At 42.8% G+C, this 13,016-nt stretch overlaps 1 protein-coding gene across 5 annotated transcripts in view; it reads right to left on the bottom strand.

The window, feature by feature from the left end:
- RASA1 (RAS p21 protein activator 1) overlaps positions 1–11,853 on the bottom strand; it is a 120,748-nt gene extending 108,895 nt beyond the window's left edge. Inside the window, exons 1-2 of one of the 5 annotated variants that reach the window (XM_025386889.1) lie at positions 11,054–11,166; positions 10,821–10,947 (exon numbers count right to left, since the gene is read on the bottom strand). In XM_025386889.1, the coding sequence (XP_025242674.1) occupies positions 10,821–10,858 (38 nt within the window). In that variant the 5' untranslated portion in view covers positions 10,859–10,947; positions 11,054–11,166. Of the gene's footprint in view, positions 1–10,820; positions 10,948–11,053 lie in introns of all 5 variants that reach the window. The other 4 variants (XM_025386887.1, XM_025386890.1, XM_025386891.1 and 1 more) reach the window with 4 other exon arrangements.
- Between the last annotated feature and the right edge of the window lie 1,163 nt (positions 11,854–13,016).

Genomic DNA, 13,016 nt, shown 5'->3' with positions numbered 1-13,016 from the left:
GGGAGGGGAGGGGAGGGGAAGAGAGGAGAGGAGAGGAGAGGAGAGGGGAGGAGAGGAGAGGAGAGAAGAGAAGAGATTTTCCAACATCATTAGTGTGATGGTTAATAATAAGTGTCAACTTGACTGGACTGAGGGATGCCTTGATGGCTGGTGAAGCATTGTTCCTGTATGTGTCTGTGAGGGTGTTTACAGAAGAGACTGGCATGTGAGTCAGTGAATGAGGAGAGTAAGACCCACTCTGGGTGGGCACCATCTAATCCAATCAGCTGCCAGAACAAAGTAGGCAGAAAGAGAAACAGAGCCAGCTTGCTGAGTTCCCCACCCTCTTCTAGTGAAGGATAGTTTGCTTTTGCCCTTAGGCATCAAACTCCAGGTTCTTTGGTCTCTGGACTCCAGGACTCAAGCTGGCAGCCTCCCTGGGGTCTCAGGCCTTTGGCCTCAGACTGTCAGCTTTCCTGGTTTTGAGGCTTTCCAACTGGGACGTGGTACCAGCTTTTCTCATTCGCTAGCTTGCAGATGGCCTATTGCAGGATTTTGACTTTGTAATGGCATGAGCCAATTCTCCCTAATAAACTCCCTTTTATATATGCATATATCTTATTGATTCTCTCTGGAGAACCTTGACTAATATAATTAGACATTAGAAAAATGTTAATCAAAACCACAATGAGATATCAGTAAAAACAGAAAGGCTAAAATAAAAAATGGTGGTACCATCAAATGCTGGCTAAGACACAGAGAAACCGGATCTCTCATACATTGCTGGTGAGAATATAAAAAGGTATAGCCATTACAGAAAATACTGGCAATTGCTTATAAAAGTGAACATGCAACTATCATACAATCTAGTAACTGTACTCTCACGAACTTCCCTGACAGAAATGAAAACTTATGTTCACACAAAAACATATATACAAATGTTTATAGCAGTTTTTTTTTTTTTATAATACCCAAAACTGGAAATGACCCAAATGTTCCCAAATGGCTGAATGGTTAAACAAACTGTAGCACATCTATACCATGGACTACTACTCAGCAATGAAAAAAAAGCAAAATATTGATACTTCAACTTACATGAACTTGACAAATTATGCTGAGTGACAAATGCTAATCCCAAAAGGTTAAATACTATTTGATTCCATTTTGAGGCAGGGTCTCATTCTGTCACCCAAGCTGGAGTGCAGTGGCACAATCATAACTCACTGTAGCCTCAATCTCATAGTCTCAGGTGATCCTCCCACCTCAGCCTCCTGAGTAGCTGGGACTACAGGTGTGCAATACCATAAACAGCTAGTTTTTGTTTACTTGTAGAGACAAGGTTTCGCCATGTTGCCCAGGCTGGTCTTGAACACCTGGGCTCAAAGCGATCCAACCACCTCAGCCTCACAAAGTGTTGAGATTACAGAAGTGAGCCATTGCGCCCAGCCTGCACAATCTTCTTTAAATGACAGGGGGAAAGAAAAAAAAGAAAAAGAAAAAATTAGCAGTTACCAGGGGATAAGGAAAGAGGAAGGAGACTCTGGTTATAAAAACACAGCACAAGAGATCCCAGTGGTGAAGAAACTGTTCTGTATCTCTAGTATGGTAATGATTATACAAATTTACATGTTAGAATACTGCACAGAAGTAAATACTAAATATATCACACACCCATGCATGCACACACACAAATGAGTGTATGTAAAACCGGCGAAATGTGGATAAAATAGTTGGATTACAGCAATGTCTATTTCCTGGTTGTGATACTGCACTATAGTTATGCAAGACGTTACCACTGAGGTAAAATGGATGAAGGGGTTCATCTCTGTCTTATTTCTTTTTTATTTTTTTTGTTGTTGTTGAGACGGAGTCTGCTCTGTCACCCAGGCTGGAATGCAGTGGTGCGATCTGGGCTCACTGTAAGCTCTGCCTCCCAGGTTCACATCATTCTCCCGCCTCAGCCTCCTCAGTCTCAGAGTAGCTGGGACTACAGGCGCCCACCACCACGCCCAGCTAATTTTTTTTTTTTTGCATTTTTAGTAGAGACGGGGTTTCACCGTGTTAGCCAGGATGGTCTCGATCTCCTGACTTTGCGATCCACCTGCCTCGGCCTCCCAAAGTGCTGGGATTACAGGCATGAACCATGGCGCCCGGCCCATCTGTCTTATTTCTTAAAACTGCATATGAATCTACAATTATCTCAAAATAAAAAGATTTAAAAATTAGAGAAATTAATCAATATTTAGATAGAAAAGAACACAGGTGAGATATGGTTCTATCATTACACAAGTGTCTAATATGAACCCAGTTTAGTGAGTTATCCCTACAAAAAACACTTAAAAGAGGTGAGTGAGATCTCTAAGTCTTTCCTTGAGCTTGAGACAGATGTATGAGAGAAAGGAAATTTTTAAAGTAAAATGCTACAACAATGAACACACAATGAACACAGAAAATTTGCTGGAGTAACAGCTTATCCATAGGATATTCCATGGCTACCATGGTCATGTGTAGGATCTTTCCACACTATAATAATCAGACGTGCATTTAAATATGCTTTCCATCTTTCAACAGAGGTACAGCCAAAAAAGATAAAGGTCACTGACTAACAAAGAGGTAAAGTAAGGCAAGATTTTCTCTCCCACAGTGGAAGAAATTAAAAGAATGAGGACCTTATTTCTCAAGCAGCATTTATGCATTTAATCTGCTCCAAAATAATCCAAATCCATTTTTAAAGATGTAGAGTTACCCATGCATTAGTCAGTTTGGGCTGCCATAATGAAATACCACAGTCTGGGTGGCTTAAACAACAGAAATTATTTTTTCACAGTACTGCATGCTGAAAATTGAATATCAAAGTGCTGGCAAGCTTGGTTTCTGGTCTGGCCTCTCTCCTTAGCTGACAAATGAAGGCCTCCTCACCATGTCTTCACATGACCTTTTCTCTATGCACTCATACTCCTGGTACCTCTTCTTATAAAGGTACCCGTCCTATAGGATTCACCAGCCACCCTTATGACCTCATTTAACCTTAATTACCTGTTTTAAAGGCTGTATCTCCAAATACAGTTACATTGGCGGTTAAGGCTTCAACCTATGACTCTGGGGGACAAGGGGGAACTATCGAGGGAAAAGGGGGAACTATTAAGTCCAAAACGCCAGTTACCGCCAGCCCTGAAGTACGTTAAGTTTTATGTGGGTGCATATATGTGTGTACATTCTATGTAATGGAAGGGGGCAAGACAAAAGAAAAAGCATAGTATTTACATTAAAATTCCAGCTCTATCACTCAGTTTTCTCAACAATGAGGATGATGCCCATTCTCACTATATCATTGTAAGAATTAAATAAGATAATCTATATAAAGTACCTGACATATAGCAAATGATTAGTAAACACTGAGCCTTTGCTTCTAGTCCCCTCTAAAATTAAAAACAAAATGAATTATAAATATTACCCTAATCTAAATATATGTGAAAAATTATGAGAATTGGATTCTGTCCCAGTTCTACTACTACCTAGTTATATGAACTTAGCTAGGGTGTAGGGTAGAGTGAAGCAAGTCACTCTACCTAAGGCTACTTCTGTATCTAAGCAGAGAAGCTTCCCTCTATAACTAAAACTCTATGTTACACATAACAATTTGACTACAATTTGAAACACAAATACTACAAAAGTTAATCATACTTTCTCTCTGTAATAATCCTAAATGAAAGAATGATACTGAAATTTCCTCCAAGAGAATTATGGTATGAAATTTCAGTATCAATCTTTCATTTACTTTGATTCTTTCACTCCTTGGCAACTATTCTCTGAATTTGAAAAATTTACCTGTACAACATATCTGTAGACTACTTATTTCCCTATCAGTAATGCCTCATCTTCCAACTAGACTGTAGAACTATATATTTTTTTGTCCCCCATACTGTTCATTATTTTACTTACTAAATCAAATAACCACTAAAACACCTAAAATCATCATACCCTAAATCCTGTAGAGACACATATATAGTTATCAATAAGTTGTAGCTAATAACAATTTTTAACATAGCACAACACCGAAATTTACTGCCAGTGATTTCAAGGTAACACAGTTATCACACAAATACCTGCATATTCATATAGTAACCAACATCTATATTCAGTATTTTTGGTTTAAAATTAAGATAATGGTGGCCAAAAAGCAACATCTATTGTGGAGAAATTTGACTCATTTAATGAAAGACAACTTAGCTTGCCGGGCCTGAAGGAAGAACTCGTAAGTATTTGTCCTACCTCCCACCCTGTCCCTCCCCAGTAGTATTCTATTATCTGGTATTACATGTAAATAAGTAATACACATGGTATACCATTACTTTGGCGCCCTGAGAAAAGCTCAACTTGCTGTATCCATGCCCTTTAATAGTCCCCCTCCCATACTTAATGCATACTGGGTTATGTGACCAGCACTCGCCATTGGAATATTAGCAAGCATGAGGAGCACAGAGGCTTGATAAATACCGGCACACTAGGGCTTGGAAAGGTCTTTCATGGAACTGCCATAGCTGCCATGTTATGAAGAAGGCCAAGCTGGCTGGGCGCAGAGGCTCATGCCTGTAATCACAGCACTTTGGGAGGCTGAGGTGGCAAATCACGAGGTCAGGAGTTCGAGATCAGTCTGGCCAACATGGTGAAACCCCATCTCCACAAAAACTACAAAAATTAGCTGGGCATGGTGGCACACACCTGTAATGCTAGCTACTCGGGAGGCTGACACAGGAGAAACGCTTGAACCCGGAAGGCAGAGGTTGCAGTGAGCCGAGATCCTACCACTGCACTCCAGCCTGGGCGACAGGGCAAGACTCCACCTCGGGGGGAAAAAAAAAAAAAAAAAAAAAAAGAAGAAGGAGGCCAACATTCTTCAAGTGCAGAGGCAACACAGGGAGGAAGCAAGAGGGAAATGCCCAGCTATCTACCAACTGCTCCAGCCATCCCAGCTAAGGCACTAGATTTATGAGTTAAGAAGCCACCGTGGACATTATAGCCAACAGATCACATGTGGAGAAGTCTCCATAAAGCCATACACAAATTTTAGAATCAAGAGCAGATACACAATTGTTTTAGCCACTATGTTTTGGAGTGCTTAATTATGCAGCAACAGATAACCAAAACAATACAAATAAACCAATTAGAACTGTTCCTGTTTGGTAGTAAGCAACAACAACAACAAAAAATGTCAGTGGTAACCATTGTTACAGTTAATAATCACTATAAAAAAATCTTCCCCCAAAAGGTACTTTTTTGAGTATTTAAGTGTTCTTAAAGGGACTCTGTTCATTTCACCAATGGCCAGTAAAGAGAGAGAAGTAAAGTAACCAGAAAGTCTACTCTTCATTTTTCCTTTTCCCTTCCTAATTTATGGTTGTCCTTTTCGGCTTTGCCAATAATGTTTGCCTGTTTTCCCCAGAGTGGCTAATCAATGATCCATACCGATTCTAGCATTCAACTGTGCTCTGTACCTCAGTAACTACAGACATCACTGTCAACTTACGTCCAGACCACAGGTAACTAAGAGTTCTGTTGACGAGATTCTTCACTAATTTAGGGGTGAAAAGTTTAAACTCATCCAATTCATAATTGTGTCTTTTGATAGAATCATTAAGCAAAGAGCTTCAGCACCAATAACCTCTTGCTCAGAAAATAAATTAAGTAGCAGGAAAAACATACCTGCTATTTTTCCTCAAAGAATTTACTGATCCTGGTAACATAAATTTCTTTTTCTTTTAACCCTCGTGACCTTTGCCCATACTTCACTCATGATATTTATCTTAACCTAGCCTGAATCACAGTAATTGGTTTACTTAATTTCCTACCAGATCTAATACTCCCTTTTCTCCCGTTGAGAAAAGGGGCATTTTACTCTTGTAACACTTGAAGCACCTACTATATTTCTCTACTACTTATACAAATACAGTAAAAAATATGAGTTCTGGTCATCAATAACTGTCCATAACTAATCTTAGCAAGTCTCACCCCCATTTTTATTAAGAAACAATGACTCATCCATATGTATAATGCAATCAGTGACAAAATTAACGAATGCTACATGTTCTAACATTAACCTTCACCAATTATTTGACTTAATAAGAATGATTTTATTTTTGTAGAGACAGTAAAATGATTTTTTTAAAAAAAGAAAGGTACTATTTACATTCCTTATTTTCTTTTCCTTGAAGTTTCAGGCTTGAGAAGTTTGAATATTAGGTTCAGGGTAAGATCCAGGCCAGATGCCAGGCAAATACTGCAATAGCAAAGGCAAAGCAGACCTGGTGGAGACTGCAAATGGAGACCTCAGTACCCACCTAAAAGGGTCAACTGCTACTCAGCTCTGGCAATCTAGTCTCAAGCAGGGATGGCCACCAGGTACAGCCAAGTCCTGTGGGTTTTCTAGAGATGCTAGAAGTTGAGACTTCTTAAATATGAAATCTTCCTATTGGCCACGAGGTGCCTCGTGCCTGTAATCCCAGGACTTTGGGAGGCCAACGCAGGCGGATCACCTGAGGTTAGGAGTTCGAGACCAGCCTGGCCAAAAGAGTGAAACCCCGTCTCTACTAAAAATACAAAAATTAGCTGGGCATGGTGGTGTGTACCTGTAACTGCAGCTACTCGGGAGGCTGAGGCAGGAGAATCCCCTGAATCCGGGAGGCGGAGGTTGCAGTGAGCCAAGATCATGCCACTGCACACCAGCCTGGGCAACAGAGCAAGACTCCATCTCAAAAAAAAAAAAAAAAAAAAAAAAAAAAAAAAAAAAAAAAAAAAACCTCTATCCTTAAATGGTGACAATTATCAAATATTCCAAATACCCTAAAAGCAAGCAGTATACATCTGTGGGTTGAATTCTCACCAATGGCCACTTGCTACTGCAGACTCACAGTTAAAAATCTCTACATATAATTGGTGGTGCACTACACAAACAATATTCCTTTACCACCACCGCCCCTCACCCCACAGAAGCAAAAAATGAGAACCATGAAAAGAAACTCCAAAAAATTATGGAGTACTAGTGACAAACTGCTTTAATTTAACCTTTTCTCTCTCTTGAAAAAGAAATTTATTAACAGTTTTAGATATAGAAAGTTTTATAGTAGAAAAATAGTAAGAATTTTTTTATTTTTAAAATTTCTCAAAACTTTCAAAAGGCAAAATATTCAAATAAATAGTACAAATTACATAAACATTTCCAGCCTCAACCAAACTAATGAAAATGCTCAGTAATAAAAATGAGACTAATAATTCGTCACGTACACAGACAAACAAGGTACAAAATACTAATTAATAGTGTTAAGATATTTGCACTGTTCTATCTACATATTGTCATTTGACTCTTTTGTGATCAACAGCACAAAACTACCTGGGAACAAAGCTGAACTAACACCCTGACCATGGAACACTGGAGTAACAAGCCACTCGTGGACTCAATCCTGTGACCTAAACCTCCTTAATATCATGCTATCCATAACTAAGGTGACCAGTTACTCATAGTCAGTATTTAGTCCAATATTTCTTCAATACTTTTACAAAAGATAAATATTACTTGAAAATGTCTTTAAGGCTTTTCCTTCCACTTAAAAATATGAACGTCTACATTCAGGAATAGGAATTTATAGAGAACACTTGAATTTCACCTCTAAAATTGCTTAACCTACTGCTAGAAGCCCTTATAAAGTTAAAATAAAATTCTTAACATAATTAATCATGGTAGGCTTGATTTGGAGTTCCAAACATTCTCTAAAATAGTCATGTAATAAGGGAGACCCTCTAACCAAAAGAATCAGCAGACAATTTAGCGACAGTAAAATTTTACGGTTATGGGCACAGAGGATTATGTATTTACCTTAGTTACCTACGTCCAAGTACTGTGCTGAATACATCTAGGTATTCATTAAATCTTAAAAAAAAAAAAAAATCCTATGAGGAAGGTACCATTCCTATCCCCATTTCACGGATGGGGAAACTGACCTTTCCAAGAATACCCAGCTAGTAAGTGGCAGAGTCAGGATTCCAACCCAAATCTTGTCTAACTTCAGAATCTGCACGCTTAACCACTACACTGTATTGCCTCCAGTGACTCTGGGTTGATATCTAAGATGAAATAAGAAGGAAATTTGTACTTCTCAGTGGCAAATTTTAAAAACATACTAGAAATGAATGGTATTTTTTAGAACATGAACAAGTTTCACATACACGGTCATACAATTTTTATTTCCAAATGCATGTAATGATGATGAAAATCTCACACAATGAATTTCTCACAATTTTTCATAACTACTCAATCATCGTGTTTTTTTGTTTATTTTTTTTTTTAGACAGTTTCACTCTTGTTGCCCAGGCTAGAATGCAATGGTGGATCTCGGCTCACTGCAACTGCCACCTCCCTGGTTCAAGCAATTCTGCCTCAGTCTCCCGAGTAGCTGGGATTACAGGCGCCCACCACCATGCCCGGCTAATTTTTGTATTTTTAGCAGAGACGGGATTTCACCATGTTGGCCAGGCTGGTCTTGAACTCTGACCTCGGGTGATCCACTCGCCTTGGCCTCCCAAATTGCTAGGATTACAGGCGTGAGTCACCACACCCAGCCCAATCGTGTTTATTATTAAAAATTTAATGCGAACACCCTGTATTTTCCCCTCATTTTTGCTGTGAACCTAAAACTACTCTAAAAAACAGTCTATTGGGCCAGGCGTGGTGGGTTACACCTGTAATCCCAGCACTTCGGAAGGCAGGCGGATCACCTGAGGTCAGAGTTTGACACCAGCCTGGCCAACATGGCAAAACCCCGTCTCCACTAAAAATGTAAAACTTAGCCAGGTCTGGTGGCGGGCACCTGTAATCCTAGGTACTCAGGAGGCAGAGGCTGGAGAATCGCTTGAACCTGAAGGCGGGGAGGGGTGGGGCGGAGGCTGCAGTGAGTCGAGATCAGGCCACTTCACTCCAGCCTGGGCGAAAGAGCAAAACTCCATCTCAAAAAAAAAAAAAAAAAAAGAAGTCTATTAAAAAGTTTTCAACTACAATATCCTAAATATACCTAATTTAGTTATAAACTAGCATAAGACTAGATTCTTTCAGTATGAAAAGTTGCATTCTGTTTTTCATAACCACTGTACCAAGCATGCTGTTAGCATTTAATAAAAATTGAACTTTTTCTTTCAAAAGCAGTGGTGTAATACTGTGTGTGTGTGTTTTGTTTGTTTGAGACGGAGTTACACTCTTATTGCCCAGGCTGGAGTGCAATGGCGTGGTCTCGGCTCACTGCAACCTCCACCTCCAGGGTTCAAGCGATTCTCCTGCCTCAGTCTCCTGAGAAGCTGGGATTACAGGCACCTGCCACCACGCCAGACTAATTTTGTATTTTTAGTAGAGAGAAGGTTTCTCCATCTTGGTCAGGCTGGTCTCAAACTCCCGACTTCGGGTGATCCACCTGCCTAGGCCTCCCGAAGTGCTGGGATTACAGGCGTGAGCCACCGCGACCGGCAAAATTGGAATGTTTAACACTCCCTGAACACTCCCAGGGACTCTGCATTACAATGACATGAAACAAATTGTCATGTAAAATTTGAACAAAACTCTGACGCAAGACTTGAACCCTTTATTGAGGAATATAAAAGGTGGAACACTACATCCCTATAACATGGCTGGCATAAATATGACTAACTTTACTTTTCCACTTTAAGTATCAAAAGATGTAGCCTTAAGTCAAAAATAGATTAGGGTAACAGAATCTTTTCCTAGTTTCAGTCCTTTCTAAATGCTCCAAAGAAGCTTATCCAAAAAAAAAAAAGGCCGGGCACGGTGGCTCACACCTGTAATACCAGCAGTTCGGAAGGCTGAGGCCAGCCGACCACCTGAGGTCAGGAGTTAGATACCAGTTTGGCCATATGGCGAAACTTCGTCTCTATGAAAAATACAAAAATTAGCCAGGCATGGTGGCATGCACCTGTAATCCCAGCTACCAGGGAGGCTGAGGCAGGAGAATCTCTTGAACCCGGGAGGCAGAGGTTGCAGTGAGCCAAGACCATGCCACTACACTGCAGCCTGGGCAACAGAGCTAGACTCCATCTCTTGGGGGCAATGGAGAGAGGAAAAAAAAAAAAACCTCTGAATTGTCCAGAATGACTGTCAACATATGAACCAAATCTTTCTTTCCTGATATTCACCAAGGATGTTAAAATTCTAAGGGTCAATTAAGAGTTATACGACAAACCTATAACAAGTTTTGCCTAATACCACTTCCCATCGCAACATTTTCATCAAGGTCCACCTTTATGAATAAACACCTAAGTTCAATTAAGACAAGTGAGGAGGTATTAACTTACATTTAAAAAAAAGTCATTGTCCTGTATATTCTACTTAATTTTCAAATAGAATACTATACTGGCCACCAACAAAAAATGTTTAAAGGAAGCTCTGTTAATTTTGTTTTGTCTCACTGTTGTACTTCCAATGTCTCGACTATAAAAGCTAAGTGGGAAGCCTAGGGAAGAAGATACATTGTTGGAATACAGGCTCTTAATCACACCTATAATTCACAGTATTCCTTTCCTTTCTCTCTGACCCAAGTTCTCATTAAGTGACCCACAGACTCTTCTAAACATCACTATGCTTTCTCTAATCAGAAGCTGGGATGTGCACTGAAATAAAAACATTCTAACCAATACATTTTTCAAATTATTAATACAATACTCGTTTAAATATTTGTATTCAAAGTTTCTCACTAATCATCTAGCTTTATCAAGTAACACACACAGGTTAATATACACTATGACTGCCTTGGTAGCCGCAGTTTGACTAAATCCTGGGACACCACCTCAACTTGGAAGGGACAGAACCATATCCGGTTCTCATCAGATACACATTTTCTCATGCTTTCCATCTTAAAAACTTTACACCTTCCCAGAAGAGCAATAAATGTAGGAAGACGCCAGGTAGTATGCCTGTAAGGAAGATAAGTGATCAAATTAAATTCCTACGCAAGAAACCTGAAACTTCAAAAACTTTTCCTAAACAAATCACAGATGAAAAAGACAAAATATGGTTTACCCCATTTCCACTTCTTTTCTGGAGCCAGCTGCCCAAATTCCTGAACAGCAGTCTTAACTTACTGGTTAGTTGGAGGAGCGGTCAATGGTATGGCCACCTCTTCCTCCTCGTATTCTGGTCCATCCAGAGAGTCACCTTCGTCCACTGTCCCCAGGCCCGCCCCCAAAGGGGGCAGGTAAGGGGGAGGGGGCAGAGGGGGAAAACCGCCGCCTGGCCCGAGAGTCTCAGCAGGCAACGAAGTGGGCAGCTTGGTGAGAGCCATGTCTCCACTAGGTCCAGCGACAGCAGCACCGGGCACGCCAGCAGCAGCACCAGCCACGCCAGCAGCAGTACCTCCCCCTGTCAGTCCGGCTCCCCCCAATGCCCCTGTCATAGACCCGGCTCCTAGGAACCCTGACCCCAAAGCGGCTCCGCCACCCAGAGTTCCAGCCACTCCGGTCTCCACCAGCCCAGGATAGGGGGCGGCCGCCACAGGCAGGGCCGCGGGTATCTTCACCCGACACACTGCGGGATAGGCACTGGAGCCCGCTGCCGCGCCGCCTCCTCCAGCTCCGGCTGTTACCGGGCCGCCCTCCTCACTGCCGGCCTCGGCCGCCATCATGTTGAAGCCCGCTCTACTCTGCCCTACCCTGCCCGCCCGGGAGCCCCGGGGGCCACCAGGCCCGGGCTCCGAGCCGCCCCACCCAGACGCGTCTCCCCTTCAGCTCCCCAGGCGGAGGAAACAACAACAAAAGGAGAGAGCCCGCCGCCGCGCCCCCTCCTAGGGCCACAGCCCAGGCTCCGGAGCTGCTTGGGTTACGGGAAGCGAAGTGGGCAAAAAACCCAACGCCTGCACAAACGCCACCCAAACCTCACGGCACACACCCACACTCACGCACACAAACACATGTACAGAAGCGAAAACTTCCTGGCTGCACTAAAGAGGAAAGGAAGCACAGGGAAAGAGGCTTAGGTGGCTATCGCTCCTTCAGCAGCCACCACCGCTTCTTCACCACCCCAGTTCCGGCCACCCACACCGCAGCCACCGCCGGTGCCGCTGCTGAGGCTGGGGCCACTGCAGCCGCTTCATCCTCCACCAGGCAGATGAGAGGGGTGGGGACAAGAGAAAGGGGGGAGGGGTAACAAGGAAATCGACTGAACTGCTCACTACCTGGAGCTCTCAGTGACTGAAACCGTAGAGAGAGAAAGGAAGGCGGGGCAGGGGAGGAGGGACGGAGGGAAGGAAGGGCGGAGGAGGGAGAGGACAGCTTGTGCGCAGGCGCGTTCCCGGAGCGGGGGGCGGGGGGCCGGGCCTGGAGGAAAGGGAAGAGTCCAGAGGGAAGGAAGCGGCGGGGACGCGCGGTGCGTGGTCGCGCTTGCTGTCCTACTCCGGTTCCTAGCGTGCGGCGGCGCGGCCGCATCTCCTGTTGGCGTGGCCGGCGGCGCGCGCCTGTCTCCCGGGGCTTTGTTTGATGGGCGGGAGAAGAGGGAAGGGTACCTGAGCACGCGGGTGCTCGGCGCTATGAAAGCCGGAGAGACGGGAGGGGGACCGGGAGGCGGCGGAGAGGAAGAAGGGGGAAAGGGAAAGGAAAATGCCTAGAAACTAGTTCCGTACTTCCTGACCGGTGGAAGAAACAGCCTTAGCCAGCAGCGCAGAGACTATGCAGGAGTCAGGTAGCTTTGAAGATCGGGGCAGTACTAAATGTTGTCTTTTTCGTTGCATGCTATAAATCACCATGACTATCTCACACACGCACAGATAAAATAGATTCTGAAACTCCGAAACGAAATAAAGGGCACCATATGAGAAGGGTGGGGAATTTTGGTAGTAATAGTGGTTATGAAGTAAGATTTCTACCAGTATTTGCATAGGTTTTTCTTTATCAACTGTCTCATATACTTACCTATGCTATTATAAGTCTGTTGGATACTGATGAAGAGGAGGGGGTGCCACAGAAAGCACTAATCAATGCACTTTTGTCCT

This window comes from Theropithecus gelada, chromosome 6 (genome assembly GCF_003255815.1).
Source record: "Theropithecus gelada isolate Dixy chromosome 6, Tgel_1.0, whole genome shotgun sequence".
NCBI classification, from domain to species: domain Eukaryota; kingdom Metazoa; phylum Chordata; class Mammalia; order Primates; family Cercopithecidae; genus Theropithecus; species Theropithecus gelada.
The sequence above is the reverse complement of the archived record's forward strand: the minus strand, read 5'-3'. Positions and strand labels throughout refer to the sequence as shown.